Source organism: Melanostigma gelatinosum (assembly GCF_949748355.1).
Source record: "Melanostigma gelatinosum genome assembly, chromosome: 13".
Lineage (NCBI taxonomy): Eukaryota > Metazoa > Chordata > Actinopteri > Perciformes > Zoarcidae > Melanostigma > Melanostigma gelatinosum.
In genome coordinates this window covers 18,603,998-18,631,846 of record NC_136646.1, presented here as the reverse complement: position 1 = coordinate 18,631,846, position 27,849 = coordinate 18,603,998, and the positions used below count along the sequence as shown (strand labels likewise).

Genomic DNA, 27,849 nt, shown 5'->3' with positions numbered 1-27,849 from the left:
TGTTGTCCCTGGCGCACATTGGAAGACAAAATGCCAAATTCACCACGTTTTTGAAGCAGATATTGCCGTGAAACGCTATAAGCAACAAACATCTGACGATAGTATACATACAAATGTAAAGAAAACAAATGAACCAAGGAAGTAATCCAACTATGACTACACATCTTGTAACGCCAATGAATACCGGTACTTGTCGAGCCAGTTCATTTCCTAGTAACGCCAACACACATCACATACCAGACGGCAGCAGATCAACACAGGTGAGCGCCATCATTTTGTTATCACTGGCATTTAACTCAAATCTTCTTTGTAAATGGCTCATATGAACTTCAGATAAAATACACGTTTGCACAGTAACGAGGACTGTGGATTCCTTCTGATACTTTAACTCTTTCTGCTTAGCAGGAACAATGGCAACAAGCGAAACCTGTTTCAACGTTCATACGGCCACGAGACTATTGTTTGAAGAAAGACATCTCAATGTGAACTTACTCGGGGTGTAACTGTTCACAAAATTCTCGGTCGGTACGTTTTCAATACAGCAAAAAAGCAGAAATGCCAAATCCTCGCTGGTGAGACTCTTAAGGGGGCGTGTCTGAAGAACATGGCTCTTCATCTCCCATTCAGTAGTGCGGTAATGTGTCGTTACAGTCAGGTAGCTTTGTGTAGTCTGTGACGTCCGGCCGTCTGTTAGAGGAACAGCGGGTGCCTCAAACATTACGTAAGTAAGTACGATTTATTTATTAAGCGCTTTTTACAGACATAAGTCACAGAGTGCTAAACAGGGGCAGAATTACAAACATAAACAACACAATGTGACCATATAAGGGCCAATAATTGACATACACACAGAAAGTAGAAAACTCAAAACGTGGTTTAAAAGCAGGCCTAGGACATGAGTTTTTAGTCAAATGCCAGGTGGGTATTGAGCTGATTCTGGAATGAATTCACAAAAACGTAGGGGTGCGGGCAGAGCAATCCACAACCTTGGTGCTAGTGCCTCAAAAGATCAGTCGCCACGGGTCTTATCTGTCTGTCCCACACGAGTGCGTGGGACAGACAGATAATTTAACATGTTTGACCCGAGAGCGAGGGCGGGTGAATAAGGGTGAAGTAATTCAGTCAAATATGTAGGAGCCTGGCCGTGTAAGTGAGAGTGAGAATTTTGAAGTGTATCCTAAATGCTACAGGGAGCCAGTGGAGATATCGGAGTACGGGGGTGATGTGAGACCATCGATTTGTCCTGGTGAGTAATCTAGCGGCAGCACTTTGGATTACCTGCTAACGGTTGAGAGCAGCTACACTGAGTGATGAGAAAAGTGTGTTGCAGTAGTCGATGGGTGAAGAGATGAAGGCGTGTAACTCTAGTTCAGCTGTTGATACTACAGATCTCAGTTTACTGATATATCTTAGGTGGAAGAAACATGATCTGGACAGCTGCTTAACATGGGGGTCAAACGACATGGATCGATCAAAATAACCCCTAGATTGTGCAGGTTGCAAAGGGCAGCAGAGGAGAGTGGACCAATACCCTGCTTGATCGTAGGGACAAATTCATCTGGTGCAAAAACTAGAACCTAAGCATGTTCGTACAGACAGGAGAATGTTTTCTTCCGTGGTGGGAGAGTCAGACAGCACGTTGTCCGTTACGTCGGGTGGGTTGCCATGTTGAGCGCAGTGGCTCCACCGAGAGAACATTATACTTCCCACAATTTAAGCTTTTGCATAAATGCAATGGTATTATTCAAATGTATTGTTCGGTTTGTAACGCGTAGGGAACCGAACGGTTCAATACAAATACGTGTATTGTTACACCCCTAGAACTTACCCTTTAGGTGTTGAGCTATTCATCAAAATAAAAGATACTATAAAATTGATTTATTGAGTCAGGAAAATAATGAGATGAATTGCCAGTTGCAAGTATGCTTTGAGAATCTACAAAATAGATGAATGTAAGCATTAACATTTTAACTATCTCTACAGGATGATGGAGACAGGAAGAGTCATGATCTGCTGTGTAGCTCTGCTTCTTGTGCTGACCTCTGTGTCGGCACAGAGCGAGCTTGATTCAATCAACGATTTAAAGGAAATCGACTTTGGTCAATCTGTGCCCAAACACAGTCTTTTGCTGCTCTACTGGTTTGCCAACGTAGTGGACATCGATGAGGACGACGACATAAGCCTGACCTTTGACCCGGAAAGTAGAGCTTATGGCGCACATCATTATGGCAACTATGAGGGGCTGTTGGACGACTTGCCGAGGGGAAATATCAGATACAATTACTACACTATTGGCAGTCTCTATCAAGAAACATCCATGCAACTTCCTCGTTATGTTGTCCGTCCCCCAGCAACAGAGTATGAGGGAAGTAACAGAGAAAGGATCATAATTCGCATCAGGGAGCCGAGCATAGGACGTAGAGCTCAGCAGAATATAGACCAAGTTTATATCACACAGCATATTGAACATGAGGGGGAATATGATCCAGATCATACCTACATGATCACTACTAACCTCTTGATACAGATCAGACAGTTTGCTGTGGGAGAAAACCAACAGCAACTGTTGCAACTCAGAAATCACTTTAGAAGCAACGCTGATGTTTCCCACATCAGAAACACATGGGGTGACCTTGCTGGCCTTGGACTGCTGTTGTTTGTGATCCAGGAAAGGTCCTACTTTTACCCAGAAAACAACTACCAAACAGAAGACAACTACCAAACAGAAGACAACCGCCAAACGGAAAACAACCGCCAAACGGAAAACAACCGCCAAACGGAAAACAACCGCCAAACGGTAAACAGCGGCCAAGCGGAAAACAACAACCAACCGGAAAACAGCGGCCAAGCGGAAAACAACAACCAAACGGAAAACAGCGGCCAAGCGGAAAACAACAACCAAGCGGAAAACAACAACCAAGCGGAAAACAGCAGCCAACCGGAAAACAACAACCAAGCGGAAAACAGAGGCCAACCGGAAAACAACAACCAAGCGGAAAACAACAACCAAGCGGAAAACAACAACCAAGCGGAAAACAGAGGCCAACCGGAAAACAGAGGCCAAGCGGAAAACAGCGGCCAAGCGGAAAACAGCGGCCAAGCGGAAAACAGCGGCCAACCGGAAAACAGAGGCCAACCGGAAAACAGAGGCCAACCGGAAAACAGAGGCCAACCGGAAAACAGAGGCCAACCGGAAAACAGAGGCCAACCGGAAAACAGAGGCCAACCGGAAAACAGAGGCCAACCGGAAAACAGTTGGCAAACGGTAAACAGTTGGCAAACGGTAAACAGTTGGCAAACGGTAAACAGTTGGCAAACGGTAAACAGTTGGCAAACGGTAAACAGTTGGCAAACGGTAAACAACCACCAAATGGAAAACAGTTGCCAAATGGAAAACAAAATGAAAAACAGCCACCAAACGGAAAACGGCCAAACGGAAAACAACCACACAACACAAAACTACAGACTAGGAAACATACAAAATAATGGAGAGGATGACGCTTTAATGATCTGCATACCTTTGGTATTGGTTTTAATTTGTTTACTCATATATTTTCTTAAATCATTGAGGATTTAGATGACAAAAAATAAGGGAGAATAGATAGTCTAAACCAAGGTGTGAGGGTATATCTTTTTTATGGCCGATTAGGACCATGAAGCCAGCAAGATTCATCAATCAATTGAAAAAAGATAAAAAAGAATCAGGAGTTACGACACCTCAATACTCCTGAACAATGCCAGGAGTTGTTTCCGCTGTATGCTTTGTTTTTCCTCCACATGTTTGATTTTATTGTTTACTATTTGTTTTTTTTGTAAATGGGGTTCAGTTAGCATAGAGATATATGCTTTGTATATAATCTGGTGATGAAATGCCAAATTCCTTCAATCACGCATCTCAAACCGCTGTGATGGTCTGAGAATCTTAAGGACATTTGGACCTTCATAGCTCTGTCTGCTAAATTGCGGCCATGAATAAAAGCAAAGTCTAAATTATTGAAAATAATTTAAACTGAGCAAAATGTCTTATATTGTATATTATAATGCACTGCTCTGGCATCGTCATGAAGCTTCAGGATCCGCTCAGGCAACACTGTCGTGCTCCAGCATGTATAATCTAATAGTAATGACTCACTGATGATTCCTCGATTGTTCGAACTAATACAGATACAGAGAATGTAAATTGCTCTGATGGATAAATGAAACTGATCGGTGAAAGGCTCTATGGTGTGTTAACGACAGCTGTGATTGATAATGTTTTAGCTGATGAAAAAGGGTTTATTTCATCTCTGGTTTTGTGTTTATTAAACGATAATTAACGATCACAATGATGAGTGGTTTTATTTAATACAATAAAAGAAGTAATCAAACTTATTAGACTTGTTGTTACCACCAGCAAAGCTCGTTCAGTTTCATTTACAGCGAAGCGGTGACCGAGAAGATGTCACGCCTACTCTCACAAAAACACAGATCAGATACCTGACGGCAGCAAACACACACAGGTGAGTTCTCTTATTTTCTGATTACTAGTTTTGTTACATAGTATTATATTCTTGAATCCAAAACAGCTGTATGATGCAACTTCCTGTAACCACAAGCAACACTTGATTTCACTTTCATTTTGCAGGACACAGCAACCTAAAAGGAGTTGAACAGGCTCTCACACAATCACAGGGATCAGAAAACAGCAGCAGACAAACACAGGTGAGCCCTCTATTAAATATGATCAGGTTTTGTTTTTATTATCTAGCCTCGCACTATGCAACATGACTGGTGAAGCATTTAACTCAGTTCTTCTTTGTGAGCGTTCTCGAAGGGAATTTGTTATATAGACAGTAACTTTGGAAAATACTTGATTTGATGAACCAACGCTGCTGAAATCTCATATTTGTAAGTGTATCTGAAATAAATACATTTTGCACAGAATGAGGAATGTGGATTACTTCCTCATACTGGCCTACCTCTTACTAGTCAGTAAAAGCAGGAGGAATGATAACAAGCAAAACCTGTTTCAATGTTCATGTGGCCGTCTGACTATTGTTTTGAGACACTTGAAAAATTGTCATCCTATCCGTTGGTGAGGCCTTAGTGTGAGATATTCAAGAAGGAAAAGAGAAAGTATAGATTAATCCAATCATGAAAATAGCCATTAGATCAATCTCTGGCTACAAATACATTGAGGTTGATAATGCAATGTATGGATGATTAATGTAAGCAATACATTTTTAAATATCTCTACAGGATGATGGAGAAGACAGGAAGAGTCATGATCTGCTGTGTAGCTCTGCTCCTTGTGCTGACCTCTGTGTCGGCTGTACAGACAAAGATTGATTCAATCAACGATATTAAAATAAAATCAACTTTGGTCAATCTGTGCCTAAACAGTCTTGTGCTGCTCTACTGGTTTGCCAACACAGTGGACATTGATAATAACGATATCATATCGCTGACCTTTGACCCAAACGGAGGAGATTAAGGCTCTCACATTATTATGGTAACTTTGAGAGGCTGTTGGACCTACTGCCTCGGGGAGATGTGAGATAGCAGTACCACACTGTTGGCAATCTATCAAGAAACTCACACCTTGTTAGCTCACCTGGTGGAGCAGTGGCACAAGTTTAACTCTGACACACATCCCTTCACTGCATGGCCTCACCTTTCTTAACCTCTTTAGTGTCTATCTTCGGCTGTACCATCAACTAAATGCATAAAAACACCAAAAAAACAATTCATATGCAAAAAAGGTGATTCTCAAGGAAAAATAACTTGTTTCATTAATTTCAATAACGAATGAAAGAAACACTTGACCATGCACTTAAATCTCATCTTAAATTCCTTCTGTGTTCATTTATTGCAGTGACCTCCAATTTACATTACAACAACGCTATTATGAACATTTGAATGAAGCAAAAGAGCAGCAAAACACCTAAATGTGCAGTCATGAAACACGTGTATTTTGAAATGTCTCTGTAAGTGAATGCTGCTAATAATAAGCCAGGAAGTACTACACATCTCATAGTCTGTCCCTCTGCAGTCTCACTGTCGAACTGGACATGCACAGGCTGGTTTCATAAAGAAGAAAAGAAATGCCTGATGACTCACAGACAGACTTTACAGAATAATTCCTCTAAATGTTTACAGACTGGTAAATGCCAAAACACTGAAAGGGAGAGCTATTTTTCTTTTCTTGAATACAGAAGGAAGTTTTTTTTCAAAAAGCCGTTTTATGAAACTTACTCTGCGACGCTTGTTCTTTCAGTTTCATTTTCAGGGAAACAAAACCTGGGAGGAGTTGAACAGGCTCTCACACAAAGAGATCAGAAACCTAACGGCAGCAGACAGACTCAGGTGAGCGTTCCCTTTTTTCTGAACACTGGTTTAAGTATTTACTGCGGCACTATTCCCGTGATTGGGGAAGAATTAACCTCAAGCTATGTTACTATCACTACAGCACGTTAATTGTCATCCTATTCATAGGTGTTAGAGTGAGCTATTAGAATGAAAACAAATCGATTTAAAATTCATGAAATAGTAATTTGATGCATCTCTAGTTAAACATATATAGTATAGATTGAGAATGTAATGCAAGGATGATTAATGTAAGCAATACATTTTTAATATCTCTACAGGATGATGAAGAAGACAGGAAGAGTCATGATCTGCTGTGTAGCTCTGCTCCTTGTGCTGACCTCTGTGTCGGCTGTGCAGAGAGATCTTGATTCAATCGACGATTTAAAGAAAATCAACTTTGGTCAATCTGTGCCCAAACACAGTCTTGTGCTGCTCTACTGGTTTGCCAACACAGTGGACATCGGCGACAATAACGTCATATGGCCGACCTTTGACCCAAACAGTGGCGCTTATGATTCACATCATTATCGCAACTCTGAGGGGCTGTTGGACCCACTGCCTCGGGGAAATGTATACCGGTACTACACTATTGGCAACCTCTATCAACAAACATCCATGCCACTTCCTGATTATGTTGTCCGTCCCCCAGCAACAGAGTATGAGGGAAGTAACAGGGACAGGATCATAATCCGTGTCAGGGAGCAGATCACAGGACGTAGAGCTTTGCAGAGTATAGACCAAGTTTATATCACACAGCATATTGAACAACAGAGGGATTATGATCCAGATCACACCTACAGGATCACTACTAACCTCTTGAGACAGATCAGAGAGTTTTCTGTTGGACAAAACCAACAGCAACTGTTGCAACTCAGAAACAACTTCGGAAGCAACGCTGATGATTTCCAGTTAAGGCACATCAGAAACACATGGGGTGGACTTGCTGGCCTTGGACTGCTGTTATATATTGTGATCCAGGAGAAGTCCTCCTCTAACCAACGCAACAACCAACATGATAAAAGACAAAAGCTTCGGGACGATGATGCTTCCGAGAGCAACGTTTCCAGAGATTTTCGCAACCAGGATTATGTTCTAGTAGACGTCGATGAGGACCACGAAGCCAACAGGACGACTGGGAACAGAGAATCAGGCATTGACTCAGTAGCTCAGACCATGATGAAGTTCTGTCCTCTTCTCATATGTCTCACAATCATATTTTGTTTGGTATATATTTTTTATGTATAGGAGAAGATACAACTTTTCAGTGCAACAGTTGCAAATATTAAAGTTTAAGGATAATGATAAGGTGTTCTGGTCTTGGTGTGTGTGTGTGTGTGTGTGATGCCTTTCAGGTACATTGCGGATGTGGAGACCCTCCCAGTTGATGGTCCAGGAGTATAACTTTGTAAACCTTAAAACATCTTTCATGGAACTTCATTTTCCTTAAGCTGGGTCGTAACAATAGGTAATCTAAGAGTACACGGTTAGAACAGAACGTTTATTGTTAAGACCAACATATTCCATTTTATGTCCCTTCATGTCCCGTGAGTTAGTTGTGAGCAGTTGAGTTGTACTAATAACAAATCGAATGTATTCCATAGGGGACATTAATCCAGCGAGAAAAGATTTTATGAAGAAGAATTATCAAATGTCTTGAAAACATGGTTTTCAAAAAAAGTTCCACCACTTATTGCTGGGAATACTGGATACATCAGTATAAACTTTTGTTTTTAAATGGTGTTTTGTTGATCAAGTGCTCTAAAACCACCGCATCATTGGTTCGAATCCAGACGGGGATGTTTTGTTGCAGGTCATCCTTGATTCTTAACCCACAAACTACACTGTGTACTGTCCAATAAAGGCAACATGCCAAATTTAACAAATATTTGAGGCAGGTGACATGAAATAGTACAAACAATAAAAATCGGACAGGTATACACCTGACAATAGTTCACTCCACTTCCAGGCAATGATCCCTCATGTTCGGTGATCAAAGGTTGTGACACAGATACAAGTTAGGACACTTTACTGAAAACATTCAAGGTAAATATAAGATGAGGGTATTGAACAGTGACCTTCAATGTCATTTAAAACACTACAATGAAAGTTTGAAGAAAGACAATTGCAAAACATACATAATCAGCCTATAAAATGTGCATGTACTGTAACTTGATCTGTGATAACTGAATACTAGCCAATAATAACCCAGGGAGCCTCCCCATGCAGTCCAAAGGACACGATCAAGTCTAGATCTGCACAAGCTACTTCCCGTTATAACCCTGCTCATAAAATCACCAGCTGACTCAGACTTTACACGATCATTCCTCTAAAAACCTCCAGTTGCATTTACAGCGAAGCAGTGACCAGGAGGAGTTACTACTATCACACAAACAGAGATCAGATACCTGACGGCAGCAGACTTACTCAGGTGAGTTCTCTTATGTTCTGAACGCTAGTTTTGTTTAATTAGTATTTGCTGTGGAATTATTCCACACAGTTTTTTGTGAGTGTTTTCTCCTGCGTTACCATCGCGCCACCGCAACTCAACAAGGAAACGCTTTCTATAGCAACATGAAGCCTCACTAACATCAGATAAACTTACAAATACATTTGAATGAGGACGATGTATTCCTTCGTAATACTAACCTGATTCTTACCGATCACATCATGAAAATAATTTGATGCATCTCTAGTTAAAAATATATAGTATAGATGAGAATATAATGCAAGGATGATTAATGTAAGCAATACATTTTAAATATCTCTACAGGATGATGGAGAAGACAGGAAGAGCCATGATCTGCTGTGTAGCTCTGCTCCTTGTGCTGACCTCTGTGTCGGCTGTACAGACAAAGATTGATTCAATCAAGGATTTGAAGAAAATCAACTTTGGTCAATCTGTGCCCAAACACAGTCTTGTGCTGCTTCACTGGTTTGCCAACACAGTGGACATCGACAATAACTATATCATATCGCTGACCTTTGACCCAAACGGAGGAGATTATGGCTCACATCATTATGGCAACTTTGAGGGGCTGTTGGACCCACTGCCTCGGGGAAATGTATACCGGTACTACACTATTGGCAATCTCTATCAACAAACATCCATGCCACTTCCTGATTATGTTATCCGTCCCCCAGCAACAGAGTATGTGGGAAGTAACAGGGACAGGATCATAATCCGTGTCAGGGAGCCGAACACAGGATGGCAAGACTTGCAGAGTATAGACCAAGTTTATATCACACAGCATTATGACACTTCTGAAAATCTGGGGACAGCTTATGATCCAGATGACACCTACAGGATCACTACTAACCTCTTGAGACAGATCAGACAGTTTTCTGTTGGCCAAAACCCACAGCAACTGTGGCAACTCAGAAACAACTTCAGGAGCAACGCTGATGTTTCCCACATCAGAAACACATGGGGTGACCTTGCTTGCCTTGGACTGCTGCTGTTCATTGTGATCGAGGAGAAGTCCTCCTTCCACCGTCCCAACAACAGACCAACAAACAGAAGTAGTGATTTGGATGATACTGCGGCAAGAAAGACCAACGTTCCTCGAGGTTCACGAAACCAAGCTGATGTTGTCGTGGATTTCAATAACTATGTGGACCAAAATGCCAGCAGGACGATTAGGAACAGAGAATCAGTCGTTGAGAACAACTCACTTCCACAGAACAACAGCCGGCGGCGGATCTGTTGTTGCATTTGTTGTATTGCCACCATATGCTTCATTTCATTGTTTACTATATTATTGTTATGGTATAAAGGGAAGCTACAATGAGATACAACTGTATATGTTGCAAAGGAAATGGCTGTGCAGCAGTTGCAATACAAAGTGGAAAGAGTAAATATAAAGAGTGTAAATATTAAAGTCTAAGATAACAATCAAGTTAAAAACAGGAGTAAATCCAAAATATAAACAATGGTGGAAATCAGTTTAGGTGGGGTTGCATATAGATATGTATGCATGTAGCCTCAGAGTATATGACCAATACTTTTTTCCCTCCCCATGTCTGATTCTGTTGTTTACCATATCATTTGTTTGTAAATGGGGTTCAGTTAGCATAGAGATATATGCTTTGTATATAATCTGGTGATGAAATGCCAAATTCCTTCAATCACGCATCTCAACCCGCTGTGATGGTCTGAGAATCTTAAGGACATTTGGACCTTCATAGCTCTGTCTACTAAATTGCGGCCATGAATAAAAGCAAAGTCTAAATTATTGAAAATAATTTAAACTGAGCAAAATGTCTTATATTGTATATTATAATGCACTGCTCTGGCATCGTCATGAAGCTTCAGGATCCGTTCAGGCAACACTGTCGTGCTCCAGCATGTATAATCTAATAGTAATGACTCACTGATGATTCCTCGATTGTTCGAACTAATACAGATACAGAGAATGTAAATTGCTCTGATGGATAAATGAAACTGATCGGTGAAAGGCTCTATGGTGTGTTAACGACAGCTGTGATTGATAATGTTTTAGCTGATGAAAAAGGGTTCATTTCATCTCTGGTTTTGTGTTTATTAAACGATAATTAACGATCACAATGATGAGTGGTTTTATTTAATACAATAAAAGAAGTAATCAAACTTATTAGACTTGTTGTTACCACCAGCAAAGCTCGTTCAGTCAGTTTCATTTACAGCGAAGCGGTGACAGAGAAGATGTCTGTATGATGCAACTTCCTGTAACCACAAGCAACACTTGATTTCACAGTTTCATTTGCAGGACACAGTAACCTAAAAGGAGTTGAACAGGCTCTCACACAATCACAGGGATCAGAAAACGGCAGCAGACAAACACAGGTGAGCCCTCTATTAAATATGATCAGGTTTTGTTTTTATTATCTAGCCTCGCACGATGCAACATGACTGGTGAAGCATTTAACTCAGTTCTTCTTTGTGAGCGTTCTCGAAGGGAATTTGTTATATAGACAGTAACTTTGGAAAATACTTGATTTGATTAACCAACGCTGCTGAAATCTCATATTTATAATACTATAATACTATATACTGCGGCAAGAGAGACCAACGTTCCTCGAGGTTTACGAAACCAAGGTTATGTTGCATTGGAGTTAGAGGACCATGAGGACCAAAATGCCAGCAGGACGATTGGGAACAGAGAATCAGGCGTTAACAACAACTCACCTCCCGCGAACAACACCGAGCAGTGGTTCTGTTGTATTGGTTGCATTTGTTGTATTGCCACTATATCGTTTACTATATTATTGTTATGGTATAAAGGGAAGCTACAATGAGATAAAACTGTGTATATATGTTGCAAAGGAAATTGCTGTGCAGCAGTTGCAATACAAAGTGGAAAGAGTGTAAATATAAAGAGCGTAAATATTAAAGTCTAAGATAACAATCAAGTTAAAAAAAAAAAAAAGAGAGTAAATCCAAAATATAAACAACGGCAAAATCAGGTTAATAAATGCTAAGCAGGGTAGCAGTGGAAATCAGTTTAGGTGGGGTTGCATATAGATATGTGGCTGCAAAGATTACCGTTTATGTGCATCGTGTAAATATCTGGTTATTTGTTATTCAGTTCAAAGTATTTGATCCGAGTGAAATGTCTTCTTGTACATTATAACGCACTGCTCTGGCACGGTCATTGAGCTCCAAGCTTCAGTCAGTCAACAAAGTCGAGCTCCAGCACGTCTCGTCTAACTCACTGATGATTCATTCTGTGTCCGACAGTGATGAAGCAAATGTATTGCACTGATGAATAAAACTTAAATAAAAGGTTTTATGGTCTGTTCAGGACAGCGTGTGTATTCTTTCTGTAGTGTCGATGGTGTTTATTACACTGTAATTAACAATCAGACTGACTGTATTTTAAGTTCAAGGAAAATGGACGCACGCAAGTTAGACGTGCAGATTCATGAGGACAACTTTAACTATTCCTCGTTCTACAGACAATCACACCAGAGACAGAACTTTCCTCAGACTATTGAGATCTGCTGGCATCAGTTTTGAAGAACAAAATAGTAGTGGTACAACTACTGCCTATGTTGCCAATTGTTGAACTGGAATATTGTGATGTCGTAATAATCTTAAATGTCTAAAAAGTTTTAATTATTGTGCACCAGAATTTGTATTTAAACTCTTAAAAGAGGAAGAAAACAGCCTTTGTGGACGGGAAAATATTGGACAAATCAGATAAAATGTGCTGGTGACAGAGTGGTCTTAACCCACAACATCACAATCAATCCTCTAAACACTGAATACAAAGTCTGCTTCTTGCATTCCTACTGCCACATGACTGATAACAGCAAACACAGAAATGAAAGGGAGTACTACTTTCTTTTTTTTTCCAGATCAGCTGTAACATGAAACTTCCTGTCAACAGAAGCAACACTTGATTCCCCGGTTTCAGTCATAGGAAACCAGTCATCCAACAGGAGCTGAACATGCTCTCACACAAACAGATCAGAACACTAACGGCAGCAGACAGACGCAGGTGAGCCCTCTTTATTCTGTGACCGCTAGTTTTGTTTTACGTTTTTACCGTGGCACGACCCCACATGGCTGGTGAAGCATTCAACTCTATTCTACTTTGAGAGTGTTCTTTCCTCTTTATATTAATATCCCTCCACCACAGCTCAACAAGGAAACGCTGTATACTGAAACACAAACTAAATAGACGAACTTTGGAAGACATTCACTTGTTGTGATTAACTCAGGCTGCTGAAGTCCCATTCATTTCAGCTTGCAAAAGGTTTTTTGCACAGAATGAGGAACGTGTAGAACTTCCTCATACTGGCCTACCTCTTATCGGTATGAGCAGGAGGAATGATAACAACAAACAAAACCTGTTTCAATGTTCATATGGCCGCCTGTCTTTATTGTTTCCAGACACTTGTAATTATCATCCTATTTGTTAAATGTTAAATGTAGCTCTGCTCCTTGTGCTGACCTCTGTGTCGGCTGTACAGACAAAGATTGATTCAATCAACGATAGTAAAATAAAATCAACTTTGGTCAATCTGACATCCCTTCACTGCATGGCCTCACCTTTCTTTCCCTCTTTAGTGTCTATCTTCGGCTGTACCATCAACTAAATGCATAAAAACACGCAAAAAACAATTCATATGCAAAAAAAGGTGATTCTCAAGGAAAAATAACTTGTTTCATTAATTTCAATAACGAATGAAAGAAACACACTTGACCATGCACTTAAATCTCTTCTTAAAGTCCTTCTGTGTTCATTTATTGCAGTGACCTCCAATGTACATTACAACAACGCTATTATGAACATTTGAATGAAGCAAAAGAGCAGCAAAACACCTAAATGTGCAGTCATGAAACACGTGTATTTTGAAATGTCTCTGTAAGTGAATGCTGCTAATAATAAGCCAGGAAGTACTACACATCTCATAGTCTGTCCCTCTGCAGTCTCACTGTCGAACTGGACATGCACAGGCTGGTTTCATAAAGAAAAAAAGAAATGCCTGATGACTCACAGACAGACTTTACAGAATAATTCCTCTAAATGTTTACAGACTGGTAAATGCCAAAACACTGAAAGGGAGAACTATTTTTCTTTTCTTGAATACAGAAGGAAGTTTTTTTTCAAAACGCCGTTTTATGAAACTTACTCTGCGACGCTTGTTCTTTCAGTTTCATTTTCAGGGAAACAAAACCTGGGAGGAGTTGAACAGGCTCTCACACAAAGAGATCAGAAACCTAACGGCAGCAGACAGACTCAGGTGAGTGTTCCCTTTTTTCTGAACACTGGTTTAAGTATTTACTGCGGCACTATTCCCGTGATTGGGGAAGAATTAACCTCAAGCTATGTTACTATCACTACAGAGCGTTAATTGTCATCCTATCCATAGGTGTTAGAGTGAGCTATTCATTGGAATGAAAACAAAAATAGAAAATTCATGAAATAGTAATTTGATGCATCTCTAGTTAAACAAATATAGTATAGATTGAGAATGTAATGCAAGGATGATTAATGTAAGCAATACATTTTTAATATCTCTACAGGATGATGGAGACAGGAAGAGTCATGATCTGCTGTGTAGCTCTGCTCCTTGTGCTGACCTCTGTGTCGGCTGTACAGACAAAGATTGATTCAATCAAGGATTTGAAGAAAATCAACTTTGGTCAATCTGTGCCCAAACACAGTCTTGTGCTGCTTCACTGGTTTGTCAACACAGTGGACATCGACAATAACTATATCATATCGCTGACCTTTGACCCAAACGGAGGAGATTATGGCTCACATCATTATGGCAACTTTGAGGGGCTGTTGGACCCACTGCCTCGGGGAAATGTATACCGGTACTACACTATTGGCAATCTCTATCAAGAAACATCCATGCCACTTCCTGATTATGTTGTCCGTCCCCCAGCAACAGAGTATATGGGAAGTAACAGGGACAGGATCATAATCCGTGTCAGGGAGCCGAACACAGGACGTAGAGCTTCGCAGAGTATAGACCAAGTTTATATCACACAGCATTTTGACACTTCTGAAAATCTGGGGACAGCTTATGATCCAGATGACACCTACAGGATCACTACTAACCTCTTGAGACAGATCAGAGAGTTTTCTGTTGGACAAAACCCACAGCAACTGTTGCAACTCAGAAACAACTTCAGGAGCAACGCTGATGTTTCCCACATCAGAAACACATGGGGTGACCTTGCTTGCCTTGGACTGCTGCTGTTCATTGTGATCGAGGAGAAGTCCTCCTTCCACCGTCCCAACAACAGACCAACAAACAGAAGTGATTTGGATGATACTGCGGCAAGAAAGACCAACGTTCCTCGAGGTTTTCGAAACCAAGCTGATGTTGTCGTGGATTTCAATAACTATGTGGACCAAAATGCCAGCAGGACGATTAGGAACAGAGAATCAGTCGTTGAGAACAACTCACCTCCACGGAACAACAGCCGGCGGCGGATCTGTTGTTGCATTTGTTGTATTGCCACCATATGCTTAATTTCATTGTTTACTACATTATTGTTATGGTATAAAAAGCAGATAAAATGAGATAAAACTGTATGTATCGCAAGGGAAATTGCTGTGCAGCAGTTGCAATACAAAGTGGAAAGAGTGGAAATATAAAGAGTGTAAATATTAGAGTCTAAGACAATCAAATAGGATCAAGCAGTAAACCCAAAATATAAACAACGGCAACATCAGGTTAATAAATGATAAGCAGGGTAGCAGTGGAAATCAGTTTAGGTGGGGTTGCATATAGATATGTATGCATGTAGCCTCAGAGTATATGACCAATACGTTCATGACTACGCCCATGATAATGCAGTTAATATCCCACCGTGTCCTGTGAGTCAGTTGTGAGAATGATAATAGTAATACAATTATTATTATTTATGTGACTGCAAAGATTACCGTTTATGTGCATCATGTAAATATCTGGTTATTTGTTATTCAGTTCAAAGTATTTGATCCGAGTGAAATGTCTTCTTGTACATCATAACGCACTGCTCTGGCACGGTCATTGCGCTCCAAGCTTCAGTCAGTCAACAAAGTCGAGCTCCAGCACGTCTCGTCTAACTCACTGATGATTCATTCTGTGTCCGACAGTGATGAAGCGAATGTATTGCACTGATGAATACAACTTAAATAAAAGGCTTCATGGTCTGTTCAGGACAGCTTGTGTATTCTTTCTGTAGTGTCGATGGTGTTTATTACACTGTAATTAACAATCAGACTGACTATTTTAAGTTCAAGGAAAATGGACGAACGCAAGTTAGACGTGCAGATTCATGAGGACAACTTTAACTATTCCTCGTTCTACAGACAATCACACCAGAGACAGAACTTTCCTCAGACTATTGAGATCTGCTGGCATCAGTTTTGAAGAACAAAATAGTAGTGGTACAACTACTGCCTATGTTGCCAATTGTTGAACTGGAATATTGTGATGTCGTAATAATCTTAAATGTCTAAAAAAAAAGTTTAAATTGTTGTGCACCAGAATTTGTATTTAAACTCTGAAACGAGGAAGAAAACAGCTTTTGTGGACGGGAAAATATTGGACAAATCAGGGGGGGAAAAGGGAACCGGGTAGTTACGACTGGTTGGGATCACCCCTCGCGGTTGGGATCACCCCTCGCGGTTGGGATCACTCGTGAACCGCGGATCAATTGAGTATTTATTTTCTCTTCTTTTTTTTTTAACAGTTTAATTATCATAGTGTGTAATAAAGTTCTATTGCTGCTGTTCCTTTTCAAGTAACAAGTCCCCGAATATCAATGCAGAGCGTCAGTGAACAGATATAAAGCAGTAGTGCGTTCACGTGAACGGAGCAGCTTAGAAGCATTTAACGGTGAAGTCATGGCGAGCGGAGGAACTTGAGAAGCCCCCGGCGTCATTTAAATCGCAAGTTTGGGAGCATTTTGTCTTCCCTGTCACGTATAATGACGGATGAGGGTGGTGGACAAACCGTTACGGTATGTAGGCGTTATTTAAAGAGAAAGACACACGATAACGACAAAACATCGGGCATGTCGACACGTATGAAGAGCCACCATTCCGTCTGTCAGCGACGGGGACACTTGGTGTAGAAAACAAAGGATTTCTAAATCTGGTTAAAGTGCTTGAGCCACGCTACGAAATCCACTCACGCACCCACTTCAGTGTGAAGATTGTTCCAGGCCTCTGTGAAAAGGAAAAGACTGACCGCTCACTTCATCACGGGAGATTCATAGTCCGGTGCTGCAGACACGCCCCCTCTGTGAGAGTCAGACAGCTTCTGCAGACACGCCCCCTCTGTGAGAGTCAGACAGCTTCTGCAGACACGCCCCCTCTGTGAGAGTCAGACAGCTTCTGCAGACACGCCCCCTCTGTGAGAGTCAGACAGCTTCTGCAGACACGCCCCCTCTGTGAGAGTCAGACAGCTTCTGCAGACACGCCCCCTCTGTGAGAGTCACAGACAGCTGCTGCAGACACGCCCCCTCTGTGAGAGTCACAGACAGCTGCTGCAGACACGCCCCCTCTGTGAGAGTCACACAGACCTGGTGCAGGTGCTGACAGAAGTATCAGAGTGGAAGCCGGGGCACTTCTCAAGTCTCTTAATTGTCGTTTCCTCACTCCTCGCATGGTTTCCTCCATGCATCCCTGGGAGGGACTAATGCTGCGTTCACACCGGTCGCGTTGATTTTTTGACGCACTGCACAATCGCGTCCAACGCGCCGCCGGTCGTGTTCACACCAAACGCCGCAAAATCTTGTAGCGCCGGAGAGGGGGCGTGGTTTATCGTCCTGGAAGCCGTTCACATGGCCGCCATTTATTTCCGCTGTCAACCGTGAAAGGAATAAGGACGTGTTTGTAAGTGTTTTGTACGTGTTGTGGAAGTCCCTCAAACATCGGAATGCCAAACGCCGTCATGTCTGGTTCATAATATTGTTCAGAGGAGCTCCGTGGATTGTATCGAGCTGTATTCACTGTGTCTAGCAAGCCACCGGTCGCTGTTTACTACAGCTGTAGGAACACAAAATAAACTGATTTGGCTGTGATTCAACGGCAATAAACCGACAAAAAGGGACTCCGAAATAACTACGTAATGATGCCGATTTGTACTTGTCTTCTCCGACAAAAAGGGACTCCGAAATAACTACGTAATGATGCCGCCGATTTGTAGGTTACTTGTCTTCTCAATGGAGCTCTGATGGATCGGTGCTAGGCTATGCTAACATCGTAGCAGCTCCACCAGCACTCAATAACGTCACGTAGACGTAAATACGGCCGCGTCTATTCATTGTTTGTACCGTATGGTTTACACACACACATGCATACACATAGTTTGGTCCGGTCTCTGTTGATATGAGGTATCGTAGAGCTCTGGGTGAACACAGACGGCTACAGGATTTATTTCCTGATTCAACAACGGCAGGAAGCCAGTGATGACAGGGGGAGCAACTCAACGCTGATAGGCTATCGCGCCACAGCGTCACGCGATTATGTCGCTGAAGTTGAAAAATGTCAACTCGCGCGTTGCCGATTTTGCGGCGTCCAACGCGTCCACCGCACTGCAATAACGTGTCCAACGCGCCGCGCCATCGCAAAACCGCGGCGAGCCAGTCTCATCGCGTCTGTGCATAGACTTTGTATGTAATCTCGACGCCCGTCAAAAAATCAACGCGACCGGTGTGAACGCAGCATAAGACGCAAGGAGGGAAACGGCGGATGCAATTAAGAGACTTGAGAAGTACCCTTAGACGGGCCCAATAGCAATATCCCAGTCACCACAGAAAGGTCTACCCTCTCCGAACCGTGACTCAAGAACTGTGATCCGAACCGAACCGTGACTCAAGAACTGTGATCCGAACCGAACCGTGAGGTTTGTGATCCGTTGCACCCCTAGTTACGACACCTCAGTACTCCTGAACAATGCCAGGGGTATTTCTTCGTTTTGCCTCCACGCGTTTGATTTTATTGTTTACTTTATCATGTTTTTGTAAATGGGGTTCAGTTAGCATAGAGATATATGCTTTGTATATAATCTGGTGATGAAATGCCAAATTCCTTCAATCACGCATCTCAAACCGCTGTGATGGTCTGAGAATCTTAAGGACATTTGGACCTTCATAGCTCGGTCTACTAAATTGCGTCCATTAATAAAAGCGAAAAGTCTAAATTATTGAAAAGAATTTGAACTGAGCAAAATGTCTTTTTGTACATTATAATGCACTGCTCTGGCATCGTCATGAAGCTTCAGGATCCGTTCAGGCAACACTGTCGTGCTCCAGCATGTATAATCTAATAGTAATGACTCACTGATGATTCCTCGATTGTTCGAACTAATACAGATACAGAGAATGTAAATTGCTCTGATGGATAAATGAAACTGATCGGTGAAAGGCTCTATGGTGTGTTAATGACAGCTGTGATTGATAATGTTTTAGCTGATGAAAAAGGGTTTATTTCATCTCTGGTTTTGTGTTTATTAAACTATAATTAACTATCACAATGATGAGTGTTTTTATTTAATACAATAAAAGAATACTGAAGTAATCGGAAGTAAAACTTATTAGACTTGTTGTTACCACCAGCAAAGCTCGTTCAGTCAGTTTAATTTACAGCGAAGCGGTGACAGAGAAGATGTCACGCCTACTCTCACAAAAACACAGATCAGATACCTGACGGCAGCAAACACACACAGGTGAGTTCTCTTATTTTCTGATTACTAGTTTTGTTACATAGTATTATATTCTTGAATCCAAAACAGCTGTATGATGCAACTTCCTGTAACCACAAGCAACACTTGATTTCACAGTTTCATTTGCAGGACACAGTAACCTAAAAGGAGTTGAACAGGCTCTCACACAATCACAGGGATCAGAAAACAGCAGCAGACAAACACAGGTGAGCCCTCTATTAAATATGATCAGGTTTTGTTTTTATTATCTAACCTCGCACTATGCAACATGACTGGTGAAGCATTTAACTCAGTTCTTCTTTGTGAGCGTTCTCGAAAGGAATTTGGTAGATAGACAGTAACTTTGGAAAAAACTTGATTTGATGAACCAACGCTGCTGAAATCTCATATTTTTAAGTTTATCTGAAATAAATTTATTTTGCACAGAATGAGGAATGTGGATTACTTCCTCATTCTGGCCTACCTCTTACTAGTCAGTAAAAGCAGGAGGAATGATAACAAGCAAAACCTGTTTCAATGTTCATGTGGCCGCCTGACTATTGTTTTGAATGTGAACTTACCAGTTAGGTGTTGAGCTATTCATCAAAATAAAAGATATTATAAAATAGATTTATTGAGTCAGGAAAATAATCATGAGATGAATTACCAGTTGCAAGTATGCTTTGAGAATCTACAAAATAGATGATTATTGTAAGCAGTAATGTTTTAATATCTCTACAGGATGATGGAGAAGACAGGAAGAGTCATGATCTGCTGTGTAGCTCTGCTCCTTGTGCTGACCTCTGTGTCGGCTGTACAGAGAGATCTTGAGTCAATCAACGATTTGAAGAAAATCAACTTTGGTCAATCTGTGCCCAAGCACAGTCTTGTGCTGCTCTACTGGTTTGCCAACACTGTTAACATCGCTGAGGATGGCGACATAAGCCTGACCTTTGACCCGGAAAGTAGAGCTTATGGCGCACATCATTATGGCAACTATCAGGGGCTGTTGGACCCACTGCCTTTGAGCAATGTCAGATACCAGTACTACACTATTGGCAGTCTCAATCAAGAAACATCCATGCAACTTCCTCATTATGTTGTCCGTCCCCCAGCAACAGAGTATGAGGGAAGTAACAGGGACAGGATCATAATTCGCATCAGGGAGCCAAACACAGGACGTAGAGCTCAGCAGAATATAGACCAAGTTTATATCACACAGCATATTGAACATGAGGGGGAATATGATCCAGATCACACCTACAGGATCACTACTAACCTCTTGAGACAGATCAGACAGTTTTCTTTTGGACAAAACCCACAGCAACTGTTGCAACTCAGAAACTGCTTCAGAAGCAACGCTGATGTTTCCCACATCAGAAACACATGGGCTGCTAACCTTGCTTGCCTTGGACTGCTGCTGTTTATTGTGATCCAGGAAAGGTCCTCCTTTTACCAACAAAACAACAGACCAGTAACCAACTTCTCATTGCAAAGCAACTACGGATCAGGAAACGACTTCCCACCACTACCGTACGACAGACCAGCAACCAACTTCACGCCGCGAAACTACAACACGCATGCAAACATGCAAAATAATGATTGGGATGATGCTTTGGTGAAGTGCATTATGTTTGCATTCATTTGGATTTGTCTTCTCACATATATGTTCGCATACAGTCGGGGATATAGATAAGAAATGAGGGAGAACAGTAGATATCGTCTAAAGCAAGGTGTGACAGTATAGCTTTTTGAGGACGATTAGGACCACGAAGCCAGCAAGAGTCATCAATCAATGGGGAAAAAAAGAATCAGTAGTTATGACACCTCAGAATACTGAACAATGGCCAGGGGTATTTCTTTGTGTTGCCTCCACATGTCTGATTTTATTGTTTACTGTTTAATTTTTTTGTAAATGGGGTTCAGTTAGCATAGAGATATATGCTTTGTATATAATCTGATGATGAAATGCCAAATTTCTTCAATCACGCATCTCAAACCCGCTGGGATGGTCTGAGAATCTTAAGGACATTTGGACCTTCATAGCTCTGTCTACTAAATTGCGTCCGTTAATAAAAGCGAAAAGTATTGAAAAGAATTTGAACTGAGGATAATGTCTTTTTGTATATTATAATGCACTGCTCTGGCATCGTCATGAAGCTTCAGGATCCGTTCAGGCAACACTGTCGTGCTCCAGCATGTATAATCTAATAGTCATGACTCACTGATGATTCCTCGATTGTTCGAACTAATACAGATACAGAGAATGTAAATTGCTCTGATGGATAAATGAAACTGATCGGTGAAAGGCTCTATGGTGTGTTAATGACAGCTGTGATTGATAATGTTTTAGCTGATGAAAAAGGGTTTATTTCATCTATGGTTTTGTGTTTATTAAACTATAATTAACGATCACAATGATGAGTGTTTTTATTTAATACAATAAAAGAAGAAATCAAACTTATTAGACTTGTTACCACCAGCAAAGCTCGTTCAGTCAGTTTCATTTACAGCGAAGCGGTGACAGAGAAGATGTCACGCCTACTCTCACAAAAACACAGATCAGACACCTGACGGCAGCAAACACACGCAGGTGAGTTCTCTTATTTTCTGATTACTAGTTTTGTTACATAGTATTATATTCTTGAATCCAAAACAGCTGTATGATGCAACTTCCTGTAACCACAAGCAACACTTGATTTCACACTTTCATTTGCAGGACACAGTAACCTAAAAGGAGTTGAACAGGCTCTCACACAATCACAGGGATCAGAAAAGGGCAGCAGACAAACACAGGTGAGCCCTCTATTAAATATGATCAGGTTTTGTTTTTATTATCTAACCTCGCACTATGCAACATGACTGGTGAAGCATTTAACTCAGTTCTTCTTTGTGAGCGTTCTCGAAGGGAATTTGGTAGATAGACAGTAACTTTGGAAAAAACCTGATTTGATGAACCAACGCTGCTGAAATCTCATATTTGTAAGTTTATCTGAAATAAATACATTTTGCACAGAATGAGGAATGTGGATTACTTCCTCATACTGGCCTACCTCTTACTAGTCAGTAAAAGCAGGAGGAATGATCACAAGCAAAACCTGTTTCAATGTTCATGTGGCCGCCTGACTATTGTTTTGAGAGACTTGAAAAATAGTCATCCTATCTGTTGGTGAGGCCTTAGTGTGAGATATTCAACAAAGAAAAAAAATATATTTCGATTAAGTTAATCAAATCATGAAAATAGCCATGAGATGAATCTCTTGTACAAATACATTGAGGTTGATCATGTACAGTATGTTTGAATAATGGGAGAAATAACGTTTAAATATCTCTACAGGATGATAGAGAAGACAGGAAGAGTCATGATCTGCTGTGTAGCTCTGCTCCTTGTGCTGACCTCTGTGTCGGCTGTACAAAAGCGTCGTTCAATCAATGCTTTGACGAAAATCAACTTTGGTCAATCTGTGCCTAAACACAGTCTTGTGCTGCTTCACTGGTTTGCCAACACAGTGGACATCGACAGAAACAACGTCATAACGTTGACCTTTGACCCAAACAGAGAAGATTATGGCCTCCATTGTTTTGGAAACAATGAGAGGCTGTTGGACCCACTGCCTCTGGGAAATGTATACCAGTACTACACTGTTGGCAGCCTCTATCGAAGAACATCCATGCCACTTCCTGATTATGTTGTCCGTCCCCCAGCAACAGAGTATGAGGGAAGTAACAGAGACAGGATCATAATCCGTGTCAGGGAGCCGAACACAGGACGGCGAGTTCCGCAGAGGATAGACCAAGTTTATATCACACAACATATTGAACATGAGGGGGAATATGATCCAGATCATACCTACAGGATCACTACTAACCTCTTGAGACAGATCAGACAGTTTTCTTTTGGACAAAACCCACAGCAACTGTGGCAACTCAGAAACAACTTCGGAAGCAACGCTGATGATTTCCAGTTAAGGCACATCAGAAACACGTGGGGTGGACTTGCTGGCCTTGGACTGCTGCTGTTCATTGTGATCCACGAGAAGTCCTCCTTCCACCGTCCCAACAACAGAAGTAGTGATTTGGATGATACTGCGGCAAGAGAGACCAACGTTCCTCGAGGTTTACGAAACCAAGGTTATGTTGCATTGGAGTTAGAGGACCATGAGGACCAAAATGCCAGCAAGACGATTGGGAACAGAGAATCAGTCGTTGACAACAACTCACCTCCACGGAACAACACCGAGCACTGGTTCTGTTGTATTTGTTGCATTGCCACCATATGCGTGATTGCATTGTTTACTATATTATTGTTATGGTATAAAGGGAAGCTACAATGAGATAAAACTGTGTATATATGTTGCAAAGGAAATTGCTGTGCAGCAGTTGCAATACAAAGTGGAAAGAGTGTAAATATAAAGAGCATAAATATTAAAGTCTAAGATAACAATCAAGTTTAAAAAAAAAAAAGAGAGTAAATCCAAAATATAAACAACGGCAAAATCAGGTTAATAAATGCTAAGCAGGGTAGCAGTGGAAATCAGTTTAGGTGGGGTTGCATATAGATATGTGGCTGCAAAGATTACCGTTTATGTGCATCGTGTAAATATCTGGTTATTTGTTATTCAGTTCAAAGTATTTGATCCGAGTGAAATGTCTTATTGTACATCATAACGCACTGCTCTGGCACGGTCATTGAGCTCCAAGCTTCAGTCAGTCAACAAAGTCGAGCTCCAGCACGTCTCGTCTAACTCACTGATGATTCATTCTGTTGTCAATTGTTGAACTGGAATATTGTGATGTAGTAATAATCTTAAATGTCTAAAAACAGTTTTAATTAACGCGTGTAAATTGAAATGTATCTGTAATAAGTGAATGCTGCCAATAATAAGCCAGGAAGTCCCTCTGCAGTCTCACTGTCGACCTGGACATGCACAGGCTGGTTTCATAAAGAAAAAAATAAATGCCTGATGACTCACAGACAGACTTTACAGAATAATTCTTCTAAAAGTTGCGAATAAAAACAATCATCTTTTTGCATTTCTACAGACTGGTAAATGCCAAAACACTGAAAGGGAGAACTACTTTTCTTTCCTTGAATACAGAAGGAAGTTTTTTTTCAAAACGCCGTTTTATGAAACCTACTCTGCGACGCTTGTTCTTTCAGTTTCATTTTCAGGGAAACAAAACCTGGGAGGAGTTGAACAGGCTCTCACACAAAGAGATCAGAAACCAAACGGCAGCAGACAGACTCAGGTGAGTGTTCCCTTTTTTCTGAACACTGGTTTAAGTATTTACTGCGGCACTATTCCCGTGATTGGGGAAGAATTAACCTCAAGCTATGTTACTATCACTACAGAGCGTTAATTGTCATCCTATCCATAGGTGTTAGAGTGAGCTATTCATTGGAATGAAAACAAAAATAGAAAATTCATGAAATAGTAATTTGATGCATCTCTAGTTAAACATATATAGTATAGATTGAGAATGTAATGCAAGTATATTTTCAAAAAGCCGTTTGAAAGAACAAGTGTTGCAGAGTAGGTTTCATAAGTTTCATTTTCAGGGAAACAAAACCTGGGAGGAGTTGAACAGGCTCTCACACAAAGAGATCAGAAACCTAACGGCAGCAGACAGACTCAGGTGAGCGTTCCCTTTTTTCTGAACACTGGTTTAAGTATTTACTGCGGCACTATTCCCGTGATCCTATCCATTGGGTGTTAGAGTGAGCTATTCATTAGAATGAAAACAAACAAATATATTTAAAATTCATGAAATAGTAATTTGATGAATCTCTAGTTAAAAATATATATCATAGATTAAGAATGTACAGTATGGATGAATAATGGGAGAAATAACATTTACATATCTCTACAGGATGATGGAGAAGACAGGAAGAGTCATGATCTGCTGTGTAGCTCTGCTCCTTGTGCTGACCTCTGTGTCGGCTGTACAGACAAAGATTGATTCAATCAACGATTTAAATAAAATCAACTTTGGTCAATCTGTGCCCAGACACAGTCTTGTGCTGCTCTACTGGTTTGCCAACACAGTGGACATCGATGAGGATGATGACATAAGCCTGACCTTTGACCCGGACAGTAGAGATTATGGCGCACATCATTATGGTAACTTTGAGGGGCTGTTGGACCCACTGCCTTGGGGAAATGTATACCGGTACTACACTGTTGGCAGTCTCAATCAAGGAACATCCATGCAACTTCCTGATTATGTTGTCCGTCCCCCAGCAACAGAGTATGAGGGAAGAAACAGGGACAGGATCATAATTCGCATCAGGGGGCCGAACACAGGACGGCAAGTTCCGCAGAGGATTGACCAAGTTTATATCACACAGCATATTGAACATGAGCGGGAATATGATCCAGATCATACCTACAGGATCACTACTAACCTCTTGAGACAGATCAGACAGTTTTCAGGTGGACAAAACCAACAGCAACTGTTGCAACTCAGAGACCGCTTCAGAAGCAACGCTGATGTTTCCCACATCAGAAACACATGGGGTGCTAACCTTGCTGGCCTTGGACTGCTGCTGTTTATTGTGATCCAGGAAGGGTTCTACTTTTACCAACAAAGCAGACCGGCAGCAGCCAACTTCACGCCACAAAGTTACAACAGACAAGCAAACGTGCAAAATAATGGATGGTGTGCTGCTTTGTTGAAGTGCATTCTTTTTGCATTTGTTTTGATTGTTATTTTCATATGTATGTTCTCATCCAATCGGGGATTTAGATAAATGAGGGAGAACAGTAGATATCGTCTAAAGCAAGGTGTGACAGTATAGCTTTTTGAGGACGATTAGGACCACGAAGCCAGCAAGATTCATCAATCGATTTGAACAAAAAAAACAAGCAGTTACGACACCTCAGTACTCCTGAACAATGGCCAGAGGTATTTTTGTTTTGCTTCCACATGCTTGATTTCATGCTTTACTCTATTATCTTTTTTTGTAAATGGGGTTCAGTTAAGATGGAGTTATATGCTTCGACTGCTGTTGTATATTGTGATCAAAGAAAAGTAGACAGAAAATAATTGTAATTATTGTACTTTATTATTATTTTATCCATCTTTATGAACGCATGTATTATATTTTTGATTGTCCACGGTGTGATGGGAGTACTTCTCAAAAGAGATGACAACGAAGCCAGTAAAAATCAGGCAGGTACGACACCTCGTTCTGTTCTCTGGTGTTGTATATTTAGTTTGACGTCAATATTTTTTGTATTTTATTGTGTACTATATTTGCTTATTTTGTAAACGTTGAGTTGAGACTGAGATACAGGCTCAGTACGACATGCTTGTGATAAAAGGCCAAAAGTCCCCCCTCTGTGTTGAAGGGCTGGGATGATTCCGTTTTTCAGTCCCACCAAGTCGGTTAGTCAACGTTATTTCAGACTAAACTCAGTTTTTATATCTTCCTCACCAAGAGATGTTCATATGTTAAAGAAGAGGAAGAGGAAGGTTTGGTGTTTGCTTGAACTGAAACCCTGCAGACTTTAAACTCCATGTCACTGTTTGAGACATCTGCTGTACAACAATTACAAAAACATGACAGTTTACATTTCTCATAACAGGAAGGAAGTGTTTCACCATTGATGTTGATATTTTCAAATTTGTAGTTCTATTTACAAAATGACTTGTGTAATAAAGAATCCCGTGGCTGACCAAAAATGAACGCGATAAGTTAAGGTTCTCTAGTCTGTTAAGGACAGCTTTCACTGACAATTCATCAGTTTCACAAAAAAAAAAACACAAAAAAAACAGGTTTATTTCATTTATGGTTTTGTATTCTTTCTGTAGTGTTTGAAATTGTGTTTATTAAAATATAGTTAACAGCCAGACTGATGTCAGTGTTTTTATTTTAAGTTCAAGGAAACTGGATGAACACAAGCTAGATCTGCAAAAACAGGAAGTCAGGTCTGTTTTTGCATGCTTCGTGCAAAACACACACGCACACAGGTTAACGATTTAGCAGCAAGCCATTTCCATCCCTTGTGACATGCACAAGTCCCAGGCAGGCCCATCAAAAGGCCCTTATGTTTGTGTGAAAGAGATGAGTGCCGTTTAAATGTGGTGAAACCAGGATAGCAGTCAGCAGGCCAGCACAAGACCCAGCAGATCAGAAGATAATGAGTCATTAAAACCGGTTGCTGACTCAGCTTTAATTACAACTATAAATCAAACGTTCCTCTAAAGACTGACGGAGTTCAGAGCCAAGATTGAATAACAAACAGGCACTGCTGTTCGATAGAAAACACAGCAGACACTTCCAATCAACCATTCATAATTCATATGAGGTAGAATGGTAGTCTTTAATTTGAAATGATATACAACACAGAAAATCAGCAA

At 40.9% G+C, this 27,849-nt stretch overlaps 2 protein-coding genes and 1 long non-coding RNA gene across 6 annotated transcripts in view; 2 read left to right on the top strand and 1 right to left on the bottom strand.

Moving 5' to 3' along the window:
- septin9a (septin 9a) overlaps positions 1–27,849 on the bottom strand; it is an 80,932-nt gene that overhangs the window by 21,334 nt on the left and 31,749 nt on the right. The window lies entirely within an intron of this gene.
- On the top strand, positions 1,154–15,855 carry LOC306787018 (uncharacterized protein). Of its 2 annotated transcripts, XM_079282008.1 has the most exons (4): positions 11,077–11,170; positions 12,685–12,827; positions 13,988–14,076; positions 14,360–15,855. In XM_079282008.1, exon 4 carries the CDS (start codon positions 14,361–14,363, stop codon positions 15,369–15,371), a length of 1,011 nt encoding a protein of 336 aa, XP_079138134.1. In that variant the 5' UTR covers positions 11,077–11,170; positions 12,685–12,827; positions 13,988–14,076; position 14,360; the 3' UTR covers positions 15,372–15,855. The 2 variants fall into 2 exon arrangements, with proteins under 2 accessions (XP_079138135.1, XP_079138134.1); XM_079282009.1 differs by lacking the exons at positions 11,077–11,170; positions 12,685–12,827; positions 13,988–14,076 and adding an exon at positions 1,154–1,246.
- Positions 25,042–27,339, top strand: LOC306787019. Its single transcript, XR_013772519.1, has 2 exons — positions 25,042–25,122; positions 25,357–27,339. It is a non-coding gene; the product is annotated as an uncharacterized lncRNA (long non-coding RNA).

What these genes read in the sequence shown, in the direction of transcription:
- LOC306787018 (XM_079282009.1), top strand. Translation starts at nt 14,361, where the DNA reads ATGATGGAGACAGGAAGAGTCATGATCTGCTGTGTAGCTCTGCTCCTT.